This window comes from Typopeltis vanoorti, chromosome 19 (assembly GCF_054136105.1).
Source record: "Typopeltis vanoorti isolate ZY-2024b chromosome 19, IOZ_Tvanoo_1.0, whole genome shotgun sequence".
Taxonomy (NCBI): domain Eukaryota; kingdom Metazoa; phylum Arthropoda; class Arachnida; order Uropygi; family Thelyphonidae; genus Typopeltis; species Typopeltis vanoorti.
In genome coordinates, this window is record NC_143567.1 from 35,874,608 (window position 1) to 35,897,861 (window position 23,254).

At 37.1% G+C, this 23,254-nt stretch overlaps 1 protein-coding gene across 1 annotated transcript in view; it reads left to right on the forward strand.

The window, feature by feature from the left end:
• BRWD3 (bromodomain and WD repeat-containing protein) overlaps positions 1 to 23,254 on the forward strand; it is a 451,316-nt gene that overhangs the window by 199,103 nt on the left and 228,959 nt on the right. The window contains 2 exon segments of the mRNA XM_090409588.1: positions 12,126 to 12,260; positions 21,146 to 21,274. Of these exon segments, the coding sequence (XP_090265714.1) occupies positions 12,126 to 12,260; positions 21,146 to 21,274 (264 nt within the window).

A 23,254-nucleotide genomic window follows, 5' to 3' on the forward strand; every position in this document is an offset into this window, starting at 1 on the left:
GGGACATCAGCACATGTGCTAAAAGAGTGTTCAGCTGAACTGGCCATTCCTTTGACCAGGCTGTTTAATATTAGTCTCAGAACAGGGAAAATTCTGCAGGAATAGAAGGAATGTATGGTAATTCCATTGCACAGGGGTGGTGCAAAGAACAATATATCCAACTATCAACCAATTAGTATCTCAGGAGTGGTGGTGAAGATTTTGGAAAAATTAGTTAGGGCTCGCATTCAGAAACAGGTTGACAGTGAATCTCTACTTTGCAATGAGAAACAAGGGAAGGTCATGTTTTCACAACTTGCTCACATTCTATAACAATGTTACCATTGAACTAGACAAGGGGAATGGGTACACCATGATACTTTTGGATTTTGCTAAGACTTTTGACAGAATACAGCATGGTAGACTGTTGCATAAATTGGAGAAAATGGGTTTGGGTTATAGAATATTAGCACAGCTAAAATGATGGCTGGCTGATAGATAGCAAAAAAGTGGTATACAAGGGATGTGGGTCTGCAAGATTTAAGGTAACTAGCGGTGTATCACAAGGATCAGTGCTTGGTGCACTGTTTTTAATCTGTACATTAATGATATTTGGAAGGATTTGACAAGTGGCATATAGCTATTTGCTGATGATGCAAAGATAGGTAGGGAAATCAGGAATGCTGCTAATATGCAGTACTTGCAGAATGATTTGAATAGGCTGGAATTATGGGCATGGGAAAATGGGTGTCACATCAATGTCAGTAAATGTAAAAGTCATTCACTTAGGCATGATTAGATACCCACTGTCCTATTATATTGGTGGGATGAGGCTAGGGATCTTGGAGTGCTAATAGATAGGAAGTTGAAGTTCAGGTGTCATGTTACAAAGATTGCAAATACAACTCAAAAGTTAATTGCAATGCTAAAACAAATGTTCAGATGTAAAGATAAGGATGTCATTTTGCCTCTTTACAAGGCCTTGATAAGACCTCACTTGGACTATTGTGTGTAATTCTGGTCTCCTGGTTTCCATTGTGATTCTGATATATTGGAGAGAGAGTACAAAGGAGAGTGTTAAAAAATTATCAGGATTGTGGAATACTGATTATGAAGACAGATTGAGAATTTTTAGACTGCAGACACCAGCAAACAAGAAAAAGAGGGGAGATATGATTGAGACTTACAAAGTTCTGAAAGGGTCATTTAGGATTTCAATTTATGGAGGGTGGGAAAAGGATGAGGGGGCATCTTTGGAAGCTGAGAATGAAGGGTGTGAAGGCTAGATTTTTCTCTCAAAGGGTTGTGCGTGATTGGAATGGATTGCCTTTGGATGATATGTGTGCAAGAAGTGTGAATGAATTCAAGAATAAATATTTATTTATTTATGCTTATGGCTACATGAAAACTGGTAAGTGAAAAGTACAATCACAATTTCCAGAAACAAATGATGAAAATCTTAACATATAAATGTTCATTACATAAAAGGCACAACCTGCTTTCTAAGTCTTTCCTTTTTTTTTTAAATATAAAGCAAAAGTAACTTGTCATAGTTAAGCCAGGGACCATTATCGTCCTGCTGCATCAAGTATGACAAGGCTGCATGTTCTCACAACACTTCACAACATAAAAGTAGCTGTATCCAAGGTTTAAGTAGAGAGCAGTTGTGTCTTGTGTGAGAAAACGTGATCCATTAGAGGAGGCATATGATAGCTGGTGTGTGTGTGTGTGTGTGTGTAGTATGTGGCCTCCTTTAATGACTCCCTTGAGTTCTTTCTTAATAATAATAATAATAGTAATAATTGAAACATGTTATTTTAATCAAAATAATTACATTTCACCTTACCTTCAGTGTGAAAACTGATGGGGTTTTTCATCAAGAAGTTTCATGAAATTTGGCTTTATATCTTTGCTCAAAGAGCATCTTAGCTTTTCCTCTAAATTTATGTCAGTAAGATGAGATCTGGATCTAGACTCGAGGAAATCACCATCAAATTCCTGATATGTACCCTCACAGGATATACAAGATAATTATGACAGTATTACATGAGAAAGTTGCATCATTACTAACTTCCAATCAACAATTTTCCTCCAAATCAGTCTCCTACCTATCAAGATTCCAAACATTATCAAATCTTATATTTCTATCTTCTAAGCCCTTTTTTACCATATCAATCCACCTATATCTTGGTCTGGGTCTTTTTCTTGCCAACCTAGCAGAGAACACTTGTTTTGCTAATCTTTCCCATTCTGTTTGAGTGAAAATACCACCTGAGATTAGCTCTGCTAACGCATTCCTAGATGCTGACAATGTCGAGTTCTTTCCTAATATCCTCATTTTTAATATGATGTTGCCATTGATGCCATCTGTTCATGCCCCTGATCTATCTCATGACTCTCATATATTTGGTAAAACACTTGACCAAACACTTTGGTCAAGTGTTTTACTTCTGAACCGGCTCTCAGATCCAAAAGTTAAAATTCATTTGAACACTGTCTTGTATACAACTAATTTAGTGTTTTGACTAATTTCTCTCTTATTCTATATAAATTTATTCAGTTGACTCCCTACCATATCAGCTTTGTTGATTCTGTTGTCTAATATCATATTTAATTTACCATCTTCGCTAAAAATCGTTCCTATACACAGGAGGTGGGTTGGGAAAGGAGAAATTTGTTTACATTTGATTTGAATGACTTTAAATTGTATCCTTGTGAAACTATTCCGCAGTGCAGCAGTTGGAGGGATGAAGGAAGAGGAAAAGAAACTTGTTCTGTTTGTTTCTAGGTGAACTGTGAAGGGATGTTGTGCAGTAGTGTACATGTTCCAATGAGTTTAGTACTGAGCAGAGGAATTATTGATGATATTTCCGATGAGCATTTCCCATGGAAATATTTCTAGAATATACATACTGCAGAGACCATGCATCTGTGTGAAAGAGGGGGGGGGGGGGGAGTTGGCAAGGGATGCATCATTGACTAATTGCTCTCCTCTGTATTGAGTCGGGGGTGCTTAAGGGCCAAAGCTGTATAACTGAGACGAGACCTCCACATAGCCTTTAAAGGAATGCGGAGAACCGACCAGGGCTTCTGACCTAATGTCCAATTCACACCTTCTCGTAGTGCACCCTGTTGAGTATCTACTTGGATACTGAACGAACGAGGAAATGGCTGGCAATTTGGGATTTTGCCGACCAGATTGTATTCTTACTGGTTAAAACAAAATAAAAAATGATGGTACAACATGACAAAATTTCATGACGGCTGGGGTGTCGCCCGGTTAAACAAGGCCCCCATTGTTTTCGCCATGGAACCAGGGCGAACAGCAAAAAGTCAGCTACTGGAACAAATCTGAAAACAAACCCCAACTCAACATCACCAGAGTTAAAGATCGGTACTATCAACGTAAGAAGCCTGAATGGCAAAGAAATGGAGCTAGCTGAGGAATTAGATAAGTACCAAATCGACATAATAGGGGTGACTGAAACAAAAAAGACTAAAAACGGTGAGATCTTTCTGAGCAATAAACACAAAATGTTATATTCAGGCAATGACAATCAAGAAAAAGGAGTAGCCATAGTATTCATCACAAAATATGAGGCTAATCTTCTTTAATGGCAGTCAGTCTCAAGTAGAGTAATGTGGGCAAATATGAGAATGGGGAACTGGACAATGAGACTTATTTGTGCCTATGGTCCCACAGAAAGTTCTACTAAGGTAGAAGTGGAGGAATTTTTTGAGGCTTTAGAAAAAGCAACTGACATAATGAAAAAGGAAAAGTTGGTCCTTGTTGGGGATCTAAATAGTAGAGTAGGAAATGATTATGAGACATACAAAAATATTTTGGGAAAATTTGGAGAAAAGAGCAAAGCTAATAATAATGGCAAATATCTGTTGGATTTCTGCACAGGAAATGGACTGGTTATTACTAACACCATGTTCCAACATAAAAATGTGCATAAATTCACATGGAGAGAAGAGGCTAGGAATAAGAAAAGTCTCATTCACTATGTTATTGTTCATAGTGATGTTTTCTCCCTGGTGCAGGACACCAGAGTGTACAGAGGATTTGAAATTTGAAGTGATCAATTTTATCCTCTTCAAGAGGATAAAATTGAATTTCATATTGAAAAGAATAACATGTAAGAAAGTTTTAAAGCGAATATAAGTTGAGTAGCTCTCAGATGTGAACTGTAGACTAAAATACCCAAAGATTATTGAAGACAAATTGAGAGTTTGAGAACAGGAATCAAACCTTGGAGATTCAGTGGCAGACTCTGAAGAAAACATTTAATGATTCTGCCAGAGAGGCATGTGGTGAGGTTGCCTGCAAGGATAAAAAAATCAGAACTCCCTGGTGGACACAGGATGTTAAAGCGGCAGTGAAGGAAAAGAAGAAAGCATATCAAAAGTATCTGGCAAATAAGTCAGCTTGTGCTCTTAGAGAATACAGAGACAAATGCAAGAATGATAAACACTGTGTAAAACTAGCTAAACAAAAGTCATGGGAGGACTTTGGGAAAAATATAGAAAATAAATATCAAAAAGGTGGGAAAATATTCTGGAGGTTGTTGAAGAAGCTTAGGAATGGAGGAAAGAGTGCTGTAAAAGAAGTTAGAGATGATAAAGGCGACATGAAAACGGGAGAAAAAGATATCCTTGAAGTATGGAGTAATTACTTTGAAAAACTGCTAAATGAAACAAGCATGTTATACTTCTAAATAAATCCGCTACAAGTCTGCAAGATTCTCTGACTAAATTGAATAGCTGTTGTAATAGATATGGTATGAAGGTCAGCAATAGGAAGACAAAGACAATGAAAATAGATAGAATCGTTTAAAATGTCAACTGTGTTGTGAATGGAGAACCTTTGGAACAAGTAAAACATTTCAGCTACTTAGGCACGATTTTTAGTGAAGATGGTAAATTAAATATAGAAATAGACAAGAGAATCAGCAAAGCTGGTATGGTAGGAAGTCAATTGAATAAATTCATATGGAATAAGAGAGAAATTAGTCGAAACACTAAATTAGCTGTATACAAGACAGTGTTCAAACCAGTTTTAACTTAAGAATCTGAGAGCTGGGTCAGAAGTAAAACACTTGACCAAAGACTAGAGACTGCAGATATCAAAGTCCTGAGAAAGATTATAGGCGTGAACAGATGGCATCAATGGCAATATCATATTAAAAACGAGGATATTAGGAAAGAACTTGACATTGTCTGCATCCAGGAATGCGTTAGCAGAGCTAATCTCAGGTGGTATGGTCACCTAAACAGAATGGGCAAGGAAAGATTAGCAAAACAAGTATTCTCTGCCATGTGAAGATGGTAAATTAAATATAGAAATAGACAACAGAATCAGCAAAGCTGGTATGGGGGGAAGTCAATTGAATAAATTCATATGGAATAAGAGAGAAATTAGTCGAAACACTAAATTAGCTGTATACAAGACAGTGTTCAAACCAGTTTTAACTTAACGATCTGAGAGCTGGGTCAGAAGTAAAACACTTGACCTAAGACTAGAGCCCATAGATATGAGACTCCTGAGAAAGATTATAGGCGTGAACAGATGGCAATATCATATTAAAAACGAGGATATTAGGAAAGAACTTGAGATTGTCGGCATCCAGGAATGCATTAGCAGAGCTAATCTCAGGTGGTATGGTCACTTAAATAGAATGGGCGAAGAAAGATTAGCAAAACAAGTATTCTCTGCCAGGTTAGCAGCAAAACGACCCAGAGGAAGACCAATATATAGGTGGATTGATAAAGTACAAAGTGCCTTAGACGATAGAAATATAAGATCTGATAATGTTGGGGTCTTGACAAGTAACAGACGGATTTGGAGGAAAATTGTAGATAGGAAGTTAGCAATGATGTAATTTTTTTTCATGTAGTACTATCATATCCTGTACACCCCTTGAGGGTACATGGCAGGAATTTGATGATGATGTATTGAGTCAAGCATTTTGAGAGAGCTTTTTGGGGCCCCACCCCATATGTGAGAGCAGTGTTCAATAGTTGGGTGGATTTGTGAATTGTATAATTTTAATAACTGTTCGGTGTTTGAGATATGATTGTGCCAAGAAAGTTTTGATGTGAGGGTGATTCCAAGGAGTGAAATCTCAAATTATCTGGAGATTTGGATATCATTAAAAAGGATGTTGGGAAAAAATGGTTCTTTTTTTATGGGAAATAGTACAGAACTGGGTTTTATTGGCATTGAAATTTATGAGGTTATCTGAACCCCCATTGGAGGATGGCTTGGAGATCGGAGTTGAGGGTCATGGTAGTTGATGTTCTGTAGGTTGAAGTGTAGGGTAATGCTTATCAAATACCAGCGAAGAGTGTAGTGTGCTGTCGTCTGCAAAACTGTGTATTGGGTTGGAGGTCATTGTTATATAGCAGGAAGAGGGTTGGTGAGAGGACAGAACCTTGTGGGACCCCAGCATTAATTGAGTGGTGGGAGGATATGGAGCCGTCCACCATTACACAGAGTGTGCGTCCAGACAGTAAACTGATGATCCACCTACAGAAGCCCTGGGTCAGACTGAATGATGGTAGTTTGCCTAGTAAGCCTTTGTGCCAAACCCGGTCAAAGGCTTTGGAGATATCTAGTGCAACCACTTGTGATTCACCAAACCTCTCCATAGCCTTCGTCCAGAGATGGGTGATGTATGTGAATAGATCTCCTGCTGTTTGGCAGTTTTTGGAATCCATGCAGGCGGTCATTTATTTGGTGAGTGTCTTCAAGATAGCATAGAAGTTGGGAATTGATTATTTTTTCCATTACCTTCGACAGGACTGAGGTAAGCGAGATAGGACGGTAATTGGATGGCAGTGACTTGTCACCCTTCTTGGGGATGGGCTGAATATAGGCCAATTTCCAGTTTGTGTGATAGATTCAAGTGGAGTAGGAGAGTATATATAGGTGACATAGGATAGGGGTTAGTTCTGGAACGCAAACTTTCAGAACAATTGGGGGAATGCCATCGGGGCCAGGAGCCTTTTTTGTGTCTAATTTGGACAGTATTTTTCTGATCTCATCCTAGGAAAAGGATATGGGGGGTGGGCATTGTATGTTGGGTGTCTGGAATGGTTGGGGGACATTTACCATTGTCAGTTATGCATGCATTTGAAGCAAAGTATGAGGCCAGAAGATTGGCTTTTTCTGTGGGTGATGATGCAGTAAAGCCATCGGGGTGTGATAGGGGTGGAAATAGTGTTTGGCAGAAATTATGGCCAATTGCTTTGGCATGAGACCAAAAGGCTCGGCTGCCGTTTGGACAGGCTGCTAGTTTCCTGCTTTTTGCTCTCTCAAACTCTGTTTTGGAAGTGTTGATTGTTTTGTTTTTTGTTTTTTGTTTTTTTTTTTGCATTTATTATGGGCTTTGGTGTAAGTTTTGAAGGAGGATGGAGTTCTTGATTTCAGCCAGTTGTGGTATGTCTGGTGTTTCATCTCTACAGCCTTGGCACATCTTTTGGAGAACCAGAGTTTCGTTAGGGAATGGCAGTTCAGTGTGCTGTGTGGAATGTAAATATTCATGCCGGTAAGAATTACTTTGGTGATAAGCTCGGTGCATATGTTTGGGTTGGAAGGCCGGAAGCAATAGTCCAACCATGGGAATATGGCATAAAAGTTGTGGAGGCTCCCACTTGGCACTTTTATAGTGCCAAACTACTCTTGTGTGGGAGTGTCTATGTAAACGTTGTTGCATCGAGGAGGAAATGAGTACTAGGTTGTGGTCAGAATTGCCCAGTGGGCTCACTATTTTCACTGTGTATTTGGAGGGGTCATTGGTGAGGAAGAGATCTAGGGTGTTTGGGTTATCTGGTATTCTGGTTGGCATCTGGACAAGTTGTGTAAGGTCGTTAGTGATGGCAAATGTTTCGGCATCTCTGCCTGCAAGATCTGTACAGCTGGAGGAGAAAAGCCAGCTAGTGTTGTGGATGTTAAAATCTCCTAGGAGGATGATTTTGCTGTTGGGAAAGTGGGATTGGAGAAAGTCGATTTTTAGGGAGAGAAAATTAAAGAGCTCATGGTGGTTGGTTGTGTTGGGGGAGCAATAGAAACAGCAGATGAATTGGACTGATTGGGGAAGGGATATTTTCAACTAAAGGAGGTCAAAGTTGGGTGCTCTCTGGCAAGGTATGTCAGAGAAAGTATTACTTGTTCTATAGGCTCTCCATTCACAATGCTTCTGCCTATTTTCATTGTCTTTATCTTGTTATTACTGACTTTCATATCATATCTATTATAACAGCTATTCAATTTAGTCAAGGAATCTTGCAGACTTCTAGCAGATTTATTTAGAAGTATAACATCATCCGCATAAAGCAAAGAGCTGAGATTAACATCTCCAATTTTGATATCAGGTTTAATATCACTTTCCTTCATAATGTGATCCATATAGATAATGTGTACCCGTGTCACAAGGCTTTGTTTAACATTAACCTCTCTACTGGCCAAGGTGGATGAAATAGTCAGAACAACTTGCACTTCTTATCCATGTTATTTAATAGGTAATACAGAATCGTATCCAGATTTATCTGGACGTATATATATATACATCCTGATTGGTTGGGGTGTTAAACCATCTTCCTGTACTTCCTTCATTTCTAACTGTTGACTTACAATTAACATAAAGACTAAGTATTGCTTGATATAATGCCCTATTGACCTATAACTGTAGCGTTTGGAATAGCTTCTCTCTTGACACCTTGTCATATGCCTTTTCCAGATCTATGAATTATATTCCAAAGATTTCTCAACTATTTGTCGTCAAGTGAAAATCTGATCCTGACAACCTCTGTTTTTCTGAATCCAGCTTGTTCTTCACCAAGCTTCCCTTCCACAATTTTCCTTAGCCGTTTCTCAAGATACTTGTATAAATCTTACCAGGAACACTCCTTATTCTTCTTCTTCTGCAGCTTGTCCCACTTAAGTGGGGTCGCCGTTAATGATGAGTCTCCCCCACATCCAAGTTCTTCATCCTCAAGTCCTCTTCTACCAGCTCCCTCCATCTCTTCTTTGACCACTTACGCTTCCTCCTTCCTTGCACATCCATCTGCATGACCTTTCTTCCCATATATTCGTCCTCCCTCCTCATCACATGACCAAACCATCTCAACCTTGCCTCCTGTGTCGTCGCTCCTAAGTTTGTAACTTTCACTGTTCCCCTGACATAGTCATTTCTCAGATGATCCTTTCTGGTCACACCGCACATCCACCTAAGCCTTCTCATCTCTGCTACCTCCATCCTGCTGATGTTATTTTTCCTTAGGGCCACAGTTTCCATAGCATACATCATAGCTGGTCTCACTACTGTCCTATAGATTTTGCCTTTCAGATTAATTGGCACCCTCTTATCGCATAGTACTCCAGCCATCTCTCTCTAGTTCCTCAACCCGCTTGTATCCTGCATCCCACTTCCCTCTCAGTCCCCTCCATCTTCTTCCACTGTTGAACACTTTTGAACCTAAGTATCTAAAGTCCCTCACCTTCCCGATGACGTTTCCTTCCAGCTCCAAATCTGTCTCCTGGCTGCCGTCCACTTTGCAACACATATACTCTGTCTTACTTCTGCTCAGTCTCTTACCTCTCTTGCTTCCAGTACTTTCCTCCAACTTTCCAGTTTAGCTGCCACTTCTTCTCTTGAATGTGCACACAGCAAGATGTTATCTGCATACAACATTGTCCAAGGCACGTCTTCTCTCACCACCTCCATCACAATATTAAACAGGAACGGACTTAATGCTGACTCTTTGCAAGCCAACTGTTACTTGAAAACTTTCTGTCTGTCCCAGACAGGTCTGAACTCTTGTTTTCACATTTCTGTACACTCAGTAGGGAAAAACTTCTGTAATTCTCACATTCAGTTTTACTTTCCTTTTTAGAGATGGGTACTATGAGGGCTCTGTTCCAATCATATGGAATATGAACCTCTGACCACACCTTTTGAATTATGCAAAGTAGCTACTGTAAGACTTCTAAACCTCCATATTTGAGCATTTCTGGCCAAATTTCATCTACTCCAGCTGCCTTTCCACATTTCAGGTTTTTTTTTGATGACTTTCTATACTTCTAGTATGGATATGTATTCCTGACTACATTCTTGTTAGGAGTTTTCTACCATCATGCTGACACTGCTTGTTTCATTTTAGCAGCCTTTCTCATTTCTGGTTTCTTTTACAGTACTTTTTCCTCTATTTCTAATCTTTTTTATTAGCCTCCAGAATATTTTTCCACCTTCCTGATATTTATTTTCTATGTTCTTACCAAAGTCTTCGCATGACTTTTGTTTAGCTAGTTTTACACAGTGCTTTGCATTCTTACATTTTTCTCTGTATTCTCTAAGAGCACAAGCTGACTTACTTGCCTAATATTTTTGATATGCTTTCTTCTTTTCCTTAACTGCCTTTTTAACTTCCATAGTCCACTATGGAATTCTGATTTTGCTATCTTTGCAGATTATCTCACCACATACCTCTCTGGCTGAATCAATCAAACCTTTCTTTGGGGCTTCCCGTTAAATCTCCAAGGTTTTGTTTTTGTTTTCAAACTCTTTCAGTTTTTCCTAAATAATATTTATGTATTTCAGTCTACATTTCACCTCTGAAAGTTGCTCAACCTTAATTCACTTTAAAACTTTCTTACACACTCTTCTTTTCAATATGAAATTTAATTTTATCTTGCTGAAAACTAAATAGTGATCACTTCCTATTTCAAATCCCCTGTATACTCTTGCGTCCACATTGAGTAAATATTGCTATCATCAGTGAGACTTTTTCTTATTTCTTGCATCTTCTCTCCATGTGAACTTGAGCCCATTTTTATTTTGGAACATGGTATTAGTAATAATTAATCCATGTCCTGAACAGAAATCCAGCAGGCATTTACCATTATTATTAGCTTTGCACTTTTGTCCAAATTTTCCCAAAACATTTCTATGTCTTGTAATCATTTCCTACTCTGCTGTTTAGATCTCCAACAAGGACAAACCTTTCCATTTTCATTGAGCCAGCTGCTTTCTCTAATGTCCCAAAACATTCCTACATTTCTTCCTTGGTAGAACCTTCTCTGGGGGCTATAAGCATAAATAAGTCATTGTCCATTTGCTAAATATGACGATAAACAAGAAGATTATCGTCATATCTATTTTACCACAATTTTCTGTATGGGTCGGTGATATAAGATTGTATCTACCGGCATATATGGGACTTCTTATAGATGTTTAGGGATTTAATTTCATTATATTCCGGCCTGGTCGGTTGAGTGGTTAGAGTGTCTGGCCTCCAACCAAAAGGCTGTGGGTTCAAATCCTGTCATGGCATGGATGTTTGCGGTGGTCCGTGGAAATACTGGTATTAGTAGTGGGCAGGAGATGGCGTTGATGTAGTTGGATTGAGTGGTGGAGATAGGAGAACTGTAGAGTAGGTGTCCTCCCTCGATGAGTCTTTGGACTCCCTGGAGGTGTCATGTAATAATAATAAATAATAAAATATTTTTGCTTTCAAGATAAATGTCATTTTTTGGTATTGTTGGTTGGTTGAAATATCTCTCTGATATTGTCATTTAATTAGCATCATTTATGTCTCTACCAAATAGTGAGCTTGAGTGGGGCTTGTGAAAATACTGACTTTACAAATGCTTCCATGCACAAATTGATCATGGGCAGGAACAGTTTGGAGTGCATGGCATGCAATCCATTCCTGGCTATAAAGTTGTGTGTATGGATACTGTTTAAAATATTCTGTGTGGGAGGAGATAATTTGTATGCATTCTTTGCAGTATGCCAAAGTGTAGTCACATAGACATTTGTCCTTTGGTTTGAAAGATTGGGTCGATCCTGCCTATGACACAACAGTCCTTGAAAGGATTTTCAACTAAAGGCGGCATGGTTCCTCTCATGTACTATATTCCAATACTTCCAATACTATATTCTGTTGTGTTATTTTAAAGATTAACCATGCCTTTACTTAGTTTTATAATTTAATCTTGCCAGATATAGTATCAACATGTGCCATAATCAAAATAGTATCAAAATGTATAAAAAGGATGTATGTGAAATAACCTAATCATGTGACAATTAGTATTATATATATAATTTCTGATGCTGATTAGTTTACACTGTTTTCTCTAGGGTCATGAAGATGAAGTATTTGTTCTGGAAGCACATCCTACTGATAGTCGTGTACTGCTTAGTGGTGGTCATGATGGAAGAATAATTCTGTGGGATTTGTTTTCTGGATTAATGGTTAAGAGCTTCTTCAATATGGTAATTATGACTTTAGCACAAGGCACTTGAGGTTAATAAATTAGAGAATGCTTAAATGTGATCAGTCATTGTCAACTATGTAAAATTCATAAACTCAACAATAATAATCTCACCTATTGATGTAATTTCATTTTTGAAAATATTTTTTTTTACGATACTAGTAATAATACAGTTCAAAAAATTAAATTAATAACACAATAAGTGATGTTGTGGTTTAATTGCATGTGTAAATGACCTTGGATTAATACTGTTTTTTAACTATTAATGATCTTACAAGATTATCTTGCAAAAATGTTTCTCTATAATTTATTATGCTAACATGATTAATTAATTTATTTTATTAAATAATTAATACGCATGATTTATATAATTAGAAAAGTAAGGTATTTAATGTGAAAATATTTATATTTAGCGTTGAGTCTCTCAACACATCTTCAGAATGAACACACAACAGTTAGACCTGTTACAAGGAGCAAGAATGGAATTCAGAAATGAACATTACAAAATACATGAAATATGCAGTATAATACTATTAGGTAACTAAGGAGCAGTTTAAACATAGGGAATAAGCAATGAGATGCAAGAGCTTGGTGCATAATAATATTTATTAACAACAACAAAAAAAATACAGGGTGTCTCAAAAAAATGTATACACACTTCGAATGATCATAAAGTTGGTATTTATTATAATACAGTTACCTTTCACATTGTAAAGTACACTACATAAATGTACTTTTCATATCTCAGTGTCTGTATTCAAACTGATGACCATCCTGGTCCAGGCACTGAGAATCATTTTGTCTTGTAGTTGGCGCATTCTCTTTCGATTACTGCTTTCAAGTCGTCGACTGTTGCCAGTTTTGAAGTGTAAACTTTATCCTTGATAAATCCCCATAAGAAGAAGTTCATTGGCATGAGGTCTGGTGAACGTGGGGGATATTCTACAGAACCTCTTCTTCCAATCCATCTGTTGGGTAGAGTCTCATCAAGATAGGCCCTCGCATCTGGATGGTAGTGTGAGGGTGCCCCATCTTGTTGAAAATAAAAGTCCTCATCCTCAAACTCCTCTTGAATATGTAGCATGACAGCTTCATGCAGCAAGTTCAAGTAATTGGCACCAGTTACAATACCATCGAAAAAGAATGGTCCAATTAATCCCGTGTGCTGATAAACCGCACCACACTGTCACTCCTGGTAAATTTACATGATGTTCCTCCATAACATGCGGATTCTCAGGTGCCCAGAAAGTGCAATTGTGCCGGTTAATTGACCCATTTAATTTAAATGTGGCCTCATCACTCCACACAATTCATCTTGGAAATTGTGCGTCCTCTTCACATTTTTCCAAGTACCACTCACAAAACTGCATTCTCCTATCCAGAGCATCTTTGTTGAGAGCGTGTACTCTTCTTGGAATGTAACTTTTCCAATGACTGTGCTTCAACATGCGATGGACACTTGATTTTGATACTCCTATCTCATGAGACGCTTGTCGCACAGATTTTCCTGAACTTTGACAATACGTTTCAATCAACCGTTCTTCTGTTGCAGGCCTCATAGCTGTTCGTGGTCTTCCCGAACATTACTTATGGACTTTTTGAACAGTTCCATCTTCTTCAAATTCATCTCTAATTAGAGTGATAGTAAGTCTCATAGGTGGATCTCGTTGAAATTCTCTTCTAAAATGTCTTTGCACGTTCACTACGTTTTCATACTTCCAGTAGCATTTTCGGATAAAGTTTCTTTCCACAAAGCTTAGTCTAGTTTCAGTCATTATTTCAACTCCGTTAAACCTGCAAAATAACGAAAATTAAGTTAGTTATCAGCTGTTGAAGTGTACATATCAAATCAATGTATGTATACATTTTTTTGAGACACCCTGTAGATTAATTGTAGCATCGATAGTAATCATTTCTCAAAAGTTTGATATTTTTAAACCATCACTATGATTGAAATTTACAAAGTCTTGAAGTAACAGGAAATATTGCAGGAACAAGGAATCTCAAAATCTGTAAGAGATGAATTTTTCCTCGCTGAAGGATAAAAGAGATCTTGTTTACTTGCCCTGCTTGTATGTTGTCTGGAAATCAAAAATTTTAGAACCCTAGAGATATGTTCCAATATGCCTTTGGTATAATCGGCTAACTCACCTTTGGTGAGTTAGCCAATCTCATACGAAGGTAGCGGGGTTTTTTCCACCCGGAAACTCGGGTTTTTCATCCCACATACAGACAAATTGGCTCTTCAGAACACACACAATTTACAGACAAAAAATATTTGTTTTGGTGGTCGGTAGATGGCATTGATGTAGTTGATTGGTAGTGGTGGAGACGGAGAGTTGTACAGTGGGTGTTCTCCCACGATGAGTCTTCGGACTCCTTGGAGGTGTCACGAATAATAATAAGCAATATTTTCTTGATTTCTAAGGTGCTGATATTATGAGATAAATTAAAGATGCCAAGAATTTATTTTCTTTTTTTCATCCTTTATCCAAGTGTATGCAAAGTGTATCTCGAATGACTGGGCTACTTATATGTAGGCTAATTACTTCACATCAGTTGCCTTAGTATCCCATAATGTAATGCACATATCCTTGCAGACATGTATAACGCTATGCATTATGGGAAGGGTCACTACCCAGATCAGTTTCGACCTTTATTGGAAATATGACTTCTGCATTACTTCAACCTTGGAATCATTTCTGGGTCTGACTCCCACAGACAAGACCTCAATAAAGGTTGAAACCGGTCTGGGTAGTGACCCTTCGCATAATGCATAGCATTATACATGCCTGCAAGGATATGCATTACATTATGGAACATAATGTATATCGAACCTGCCACTGCTTCTGTTCATCCACCAAGATCCGAGGCACAAACGTCGCAGTAATCTTTTACATACCCAATTTTTCAGTTAAAATTACCCTGACTGTCTCTTGATTCATTTGCAAATTCATCATCCATTAATTGCATACTTAATCATCTGTCAGACTATACCAAATCTCGAACTCTGTTCACATTTGCTTCCGTCATTTTTGTTTTTGGCTGCCCATTTCTGGGGTCGTCGTTCACATCTTCTCACCCACCTTTGAATCTCTTATGCCACTCAAAGACACTTGACCTTTTCAGGGCATCCACACCATATGCCACTTTCAACAGCTCCAACATCTCATAATCTTTTCAGCACCTTTAAACAGCATTGTTGGTTGATCCTGTTCTATGAATTCATAATGGACTATTCCCTTGTGATCAAAGAAACACACCAACATGGTCTTGAACTGTTAACATAACGTGTGCTTTTTTCGAATATGATGAACTCGGGTTTTCCACTGCATGCTCTGTCGTTTTGTTTCGGGATCACCTGGTTTCATTACCTGTAATTACCTCGGAAATATGTGCTTATTTGCTGAAAGATCAGTCGCAACTTAAACCAGCTGCCGCTTCTGTTTGTCTGTCAAAATCCGAGGCACAAACTTCACAGAAATCTTTTGCATACCCAATTCTTTAGTTAAAATTACCCTGACTATTTCTCAATTAATTTGCAATTCATCAGCAATTAATCGCACACTTAATCTCGGTCAGACCATTAAGTGTTCAGGTTTGCATGCTTCATTTTTTGTTTTTGGCTGCCCATTTCTGGGGTCGTCATTCACATCTTCTTGCCCACCTTTGAATCTCTTGTGTCACTCAGGGACACTTGACTTTTTAAAAGCATACACACCATATGCCACTTTCAACAGCTGCAGTGTATCAGTAGCAGTTTTGCTGATTTTCACACAAAATTTGATGTTAGCATTCTGCTCCAAATTTCGATCACACATTTCTATGCCAAAGTTTACACGTTGATCTCTATTCTTTTTGCAATAGCCAACTAGCAAATGGCTCTATCAGTTGAGGTTTATGCATGCATTAGTTAAAACACGTACAAAGACAATTGCTCACGTGACTCCAACCAAATCATCAGACGGGCGACACTATGTGGCAGTTCTAGGAATTAAATTGTCATGCCTCGTATAGTAGGAACCTATAGCATGATTATCATACATTCTTTCCACTGAGGCTCAAATTATCCAGCCAGTTCATGCTGAATATTCTTTAAGTATCCATGCTAATATCTCATCAGTCCCTGTTGCTAAATTCATATTCAGTTTGTGAAACAGCTCTAGTACCTCCTCCTCATGCAACTGAGTTTCTTCACCCAATGTTAGAGGTAGCATTAAACTCAGTGTCACATACATCAAGTCAATAACTTGATGTATGTGACACTGTTGAGAAGACATCCATGGCATATACAGGCATGCATTAGTTAAACAATCCATTCTATATTTGCCATCCATATACTATTCACATTGATGAGAGTCATTATTTGACATCCATTCTTTCTTTTACTTGTAACATAAAAACAGAATTCTTTTGAGTTGTCTTTGGCTTTCAGAGTTCTTTTCATACTGACACTTAACTTTTCATACAACAGTTGTAATCCTTCCGTCTTGTGGCTTATAATTTTCATAACTGACATCATCCTTATACACACAGTATTCCTTCCACGTAATCTTTTTTTTAAGAATCTCTTACTGAATAAGATTGCATATCCATTTCTCTCTCAACCTGTTTATTATTCAAACTCTAGGGACACATTCTGATATTGCATCTTTGATGTATTTTTTAATTACTTCCCATGCTGCGTTGATATCCTTTCTATCTAGCAACCGATACCTTGAGATCAAACCTAGTATTTTGCTCAGGTGGGCATAATTTCCTGCTTTGAAGTTCAGCATGTAACTTTTTCTAAATCTAATATCCATACACTTAGCTACATCCCATGTCAGTACAGCATGATCTCTGTCACCAACTGAATATCAGGTTCACAAACTCCTCTTTCTCCCCCTCCTCATTGATAGTCGATATCATAGATTTCTCCATCTGTAAACTTGCTGAACAGCAAAATCACTTTCTTCCTCATAGGTAACTGTTTCTCCTTCATTTAAAATTCTGTTAACTTTAAAACTTTAATTTAAAGAAAAAAACAGAAAGATAGAAAGAAAAATTCAGACATGATCAGCTTTGATATTACTTCATTATTTACCAAATGTACGATTGACCTTATTGAATCATTCAAATTCACCCATATGCATAGGTTATTTCTCATGGAAAGGGTAAACATTCAAACAACTATTGGATGGGGCTGCAATAGTTTCCCATCTTTTTTCTGTCAGTTTCTGTATGGAATTTTTAGAATACTTGAACACCACTACACAAACCAACAGTCTGGCTATGCTATGTAGACAGCACGGTTGCTGTTTGATTTTATGGTCTAGATACATTAGATGCATTTCAGCACATTTAAGCAGACATCCAGAAATAGAAATACATTTCACTGTAGAAAAAGAAATAAACAACTATCTTCCCTTCATAAACATGCTAGTTACACACACACACACTTCTTCCACACAAAGCACAATATCGCAGCAAAAATTTTTTTCATCCCTTATACCCAGGGTTCCAGAAATCCACTCACCACAGATTCATTTATCAGAGAGAGTGAAATGGTGAGTGAATATTCAGCTTCATTCTAAATGCATTTTCAAAATATATTATTTTTTTTTAATAATTTGCACTCTTTTCATCTTAAAATCTCACATTCATTGTCAAGCTATTTGATTATGAATGGCATCCAAAAATGCTTGCAGTTTTAATTGCCATTTTTCTCTAAAAGTCATAACGTAAACTAACCATCTTCACCTTCTTCTGCCCTTTTAAATCCCTTATGGTTCGTAGCATTGTTTTTCTTTCTATATGAAAGACTTCATAAAGAAAGAAAATAAAGAAAGAAAAAGCCTCAATCTCATACGGAGGTAGCAGGATTTTTTCTCCCGGAAACTCTGGTTTTTCATCCCGTATACAGACAAATCGGTCATTCAGAACACACACAATTTACAGACAAAAAATACTAGTTGTGGTGGTGGTAGGCAGTAGATGGCATTGATGTAGATGAATGGTTGTAGAGGTTTGGTGTAGTGGCAGAGAGAGAGAGAGATTTCTACATTTATTATCCTCCCACAATGAGTCTTCCGACTCCTTGGTGGTGTCATGAATAATAATAATTATTATTATTATTTGATATACAAGTTGCCCAGTCCTGAAGATACTTGAGGTGCAAACTTTGTAAGCTTACACTTGGATAAAGGATTAAACTAAGAATATAATTGCTTGGCATCTTTAAGTTCTATATATTATTTGAAGAGATACAAGCTTGTTTTAGAAGGACGTGTTAGGTTGTGAAATTCAGAGGTGGAAAAGTTACTTTGATGCTACAGCTATTGAGATTTATTTAATGGTGTAAATGACTGCAGTATTCAAGGCTCATAAATTTCAGATTCCAAGTATAGAGCTATTTTATTAGCTGAATTCATATCTACTTCTTGATTTGATATACAGGTATCTCTCGTATATGCGATCTCACTTTATGCATTTCACTATAATGCAATTTTAAAAAGTTCATTTAAAAAATTGCAACCAGTAGCAATTTTGCAGTCACCCTTTTTTTTGAACATTTCAAGATGTGACATGGATTCCATAATCTCAAGCTGACTCGCAAGGCTGCAGGAGCTGATGCTGTTGCTGCTGGGAACTTTCCAGCAAAATTTCTAAGTGTTCAGGAACATGGTTATTTGCCTCAGCAAGTGTTCAATCTTGATGAAACGGGGTTGTTCTGGAAGTGTATGCCTAGTAGGAAATTTCTATCTGTGCAAGAAAAGAGGGCACCAGGTTTTTAAAGTTTCAAGGACTGCCTCACTTTGCTGTCACTTAGGATGTCTCACTTAGGATGAAATACATCTGGAGACGCATTTCCTCCTAACAGCAAAACCTTCATAAAACTAAACCACTGATGGTTTATCACTCTGAAAACCCCCACATACTCAAGGGCTACTCAATGAGGATTTGCCTGTTGTTTGGCGGTCAAATAAAAAAGCATGGATTACCGGAGCTGTGTTTGAGTCCTACTTTTGCAATGAACTGCATCGTGAATTGAAGGCTTATTGTGACAGGATAAATGTACCCTTCAAAATTCTTCTGCTTCTGGACAATGCACCAGGACATCCTCCAAGCATCGCTGAAATTGATGAGAATATCAGTTATTTTTTCTGCCACACCAAACACAACATCCCTCATTCAACCCATGGATCAGGGTGTTATTGCAACTTTCAAGAGTTATTATCTCCACAGAACATTTTCGCAGCTAGTTCAAGCTACATGTACTGACGGTGAAGATAAAATTTCAGTGAAAGAATTTTCGAAGAAATATGACATAAAAATGGCAATTGACAACGTTGGAGAGGCATGGGCAGAAGTTAAGCAGTCCTGCATGAAGGGAGTTTGGAAGAAAATTTGGCCTGGAGTTTCTGATTCTAATGATTTTGATCCTGAAAGTGAGCTTGCCAACTCAAGACATGACATAGTTAAAATGGCAAAAATCTGTTGGATTTGAAGATGTAGGTGAGACAAATGTGGATGAACTGCTCAAGTCCCACTCATCAGAGCTCACTAATGAAGATCTTCTGGAAATGGAAAACAACGTGAATGATGAAAGTCAGGAGCCCTTTGTTGCCGAGCCCATCAAACAGCTTTCAACAAAACAAATGGCTGAATTTTTTAAACACATTGACAGTGCCATCAAAATAATTAAAGAAAATTTTCCTAATGAGACTAGAAGTGGCAAAGTTTCCAAAGAAATTCAGAATTCTTTGACTTGCTACAAAGAACTTTATAGAGAGAGAGGATGAATGCTGCCCGTCAGCTGAGTCTCGACTGTTTCATTAAAAAAGTTGAAGATCATCAACCTTCAGCTTTCAACTCTTGAAATCCCAGGGACTTCAAGAGAGCAAGAGAGTGATGATCCAGACTCACCAGACCTGGTCCATTCATTATCCAATTGAAGACTGTCAGACGTATGCGATGTTTAGGTGTTTATGACTTTGTATTAATTAAATTCATTCATTAAAATTTCTTTTGCTCACAGGTGTAAAGTTCATTTTTTTTATCCTCTGAAGAAACCCCTATCCCTGTCTCACCCATGCTAAATTCAACTCACTTTTCCCAATTATTTCATAGAACCAATTAATCGCATAAAGCAAGAGACATGTATACATCTGTTTGGGTATAGTCATAAATACTACATTTAAAATCATTGTTATAAAATAAAGTTGCAAAGGAATTCCAAATGCATTATTTAGAACATTTATGTACTAATCAAAAATATTCTTTGGAATTGAAGTAATGACTTATAAGTTTCTAGACTGCTTAAGATTATTTTAAGAAAATATTATTTATTTTCATCATCATCATCATCAAATTCCTGATATGTACCCTCAAGGGGTGTACAGGATATGATAGTACTACATGAAAAAAATTACATCATTACTAACTTCCTATCTACAATTTTCCTCCAAATCAGTCTATTACTTGTCAAGACTCCAACATTATCAGATCTTATATTTCTATCATCTAAGGCACTTTGTACCATATCAATCCACAGCAAAATGAAAAATGATGGTACGACATGACAAAATTATTTATTTTAATATTCCCAATCCATGAACATTATAGTAATTCAATTGAAATTAATGTAGATTAAAATCAGAATTAAATGAAAAAAGTTTCTTTTGAATTATTAACTAGTTTGTAAATAGCTATTAATTTTGTGGGTGCAATTGATTTGTTAATTGAATATGTGCTATGTATAGTTTGCACAACATTACATTTTACATGAGTCACATCTAGTTTAACTTATGTTGCAAATTAATATAAGTGATTTTGATATCTTGTATTGTAAACTTAATATAAAATAATGTTTTATATATATATATATTATTTTTTTCTCTGTAGATTGAGGGCCAAGGACATGGAGCTGTTTTTGACTGCAAGTTCTCTCCAGATGGCTTCATGTTTGCTTCAACTGATTCCCATGGACACCTCAGTATATTTGGTTTTGGGTCCAATGACAAGTATAAAAAAGTATGCTTTTCTCTCATATTCCCATATTAGTATGCAGTTTACTTTTAATAATTAACATATACTTTATAATTTATTATAAGGAATCATAGTTATAGTAGTTAAACCTGTACAGGGTTTAACTGTTTTTTAATTATCTAATTTGTTTCCACCACAAACAGAAATCTGTTTTACAAGTGTGCTCTGACTCAGTACATATGATATAATAGTTAATCAACAAATAAAGATTCCTTATGGAAAAACCAGTGGACTTGCACAATAGCAAATTTCTATAACAAAATCATGAATTATAATGAACTAGCGGAATTCCTGTCCAAGTTCCAAACATGTGAAACAGTGCTATTTTAAGCTCACTATTGCAAACAGTAAAAGCTCAAAATCTTCATAATAGTAAACTGAATTTCTTAGCATAGGGCATTACAATCAGTAGAGTAAGCAGTGGAAAATTGTACATTGACGACAGAATGCAAAGGAAAATCACAGTGATAGAACAAAACAAGTCAGTGGAAATAAATTAAAACAAATTGTGAGAAACAGGACAGAGGAAATCATGGTAAATAAAACAAAAGAAATGGTGGAAAACAGAACAAAGGAAATGGTGGGAAATTGCACACAGACAACAGTATACAAAAGATTGTTGAGAGTCATACATAAACCATATAAAACGACAACATGAAAAAGTATAGAAGCAAAATAATTAATGGGGGATATAAGAAAGATCTAGAAGAGTATGAAATTATAAAAGGAAAATCCAAAATTAGGCTTAAAATTTAACATTGTTATTGTTACCTGCTTGCAGCTTAATTTTTTATTCACTACTACTTCCTCAATATGTGATTTTTATGAAACTAGTTGAGTGCCTAACTTAAACATTTTTTACTATCAACTTTTATGTGGTTAAATAATGACAATACAGTTTATTATGTTCTCATATACCACAGAAGTCTTTGAAACATAGTCCGAAATTAATGTTTAAATTTCAAAATGTTAAATGCTTAAATTGATGTCGCTTACCTGAAATATTCATAATACACTAAATATGTGCAGACTCTGCCGTTGAAATCAAAAATTTTGCTGACTCAAAAAGTGTAAATTAGAAAGTCAGAATTTTTTACCTTATGGGTAAAGAAGAACTTTCAAACACAAAATGAGCATTTACTCCAACAAATTTCATTACTTTTATATACCAGCTGTATATCATTGGATCTCTGCACAGTTAGAAAGCTGGCATTCACACAAGCCATGTCAATAATTTTTCCCCTCCCAAATTGACTAATTCTGATTAATGCAGATTATATTCATCACATGTATCCTATTTTGTAATTGCAGGTGAGTAACTATAAAGTTTGATTGACTGCTTAAGTTATGAGATTATTTTTGATTTTTAATGGTACAATATGCATATATTTAGTTCAATGTTCCTCTTCCTTCCTTATACTCTCTTTTACCTTGCGGTGTCGAGGGTCCATTGATCATCGGACCTCACTCCGTTTACAGGATAAGGTGGTCAGCCTTATGCCCCGGTGTATCCTATGGAGTGTTAAGTTCTCAAGGCCAGTTTGCCTGCTTTGCGGGATGAAAAACCCCAGAATAAACTGGGGAAAAAATCCTGCTGTGCACGCCCAAGACCGGCTAACTTGGCTATGGCTGAGGAAGATCCTTCAGCTCCTCACGTCACCGACAGGAATCGAACCTAGGACACTACTTCCCCAGGCATATGGTTGCGAAGCGCATAGCCACTAGGCTAACCGCGTGGACTTAGTTCAATGTTTAGTTAAGTAATCTTAAGTTAATGTAACATTTCATTTCATAAAACTGAATGTGAGGATTATGGAGGTATTTCCCTACTGAGTGTTCCTGGCAAGATCTGTGCAAGTATACTTGAGAAACGGTTGAGAAGAATTGTGGAAGAAAAGCTGTGTGAAGAACAAGCTGGATTCAGGCCAAATAGAGGCTGTCAGGATCAGATTTTCACTTTACGAC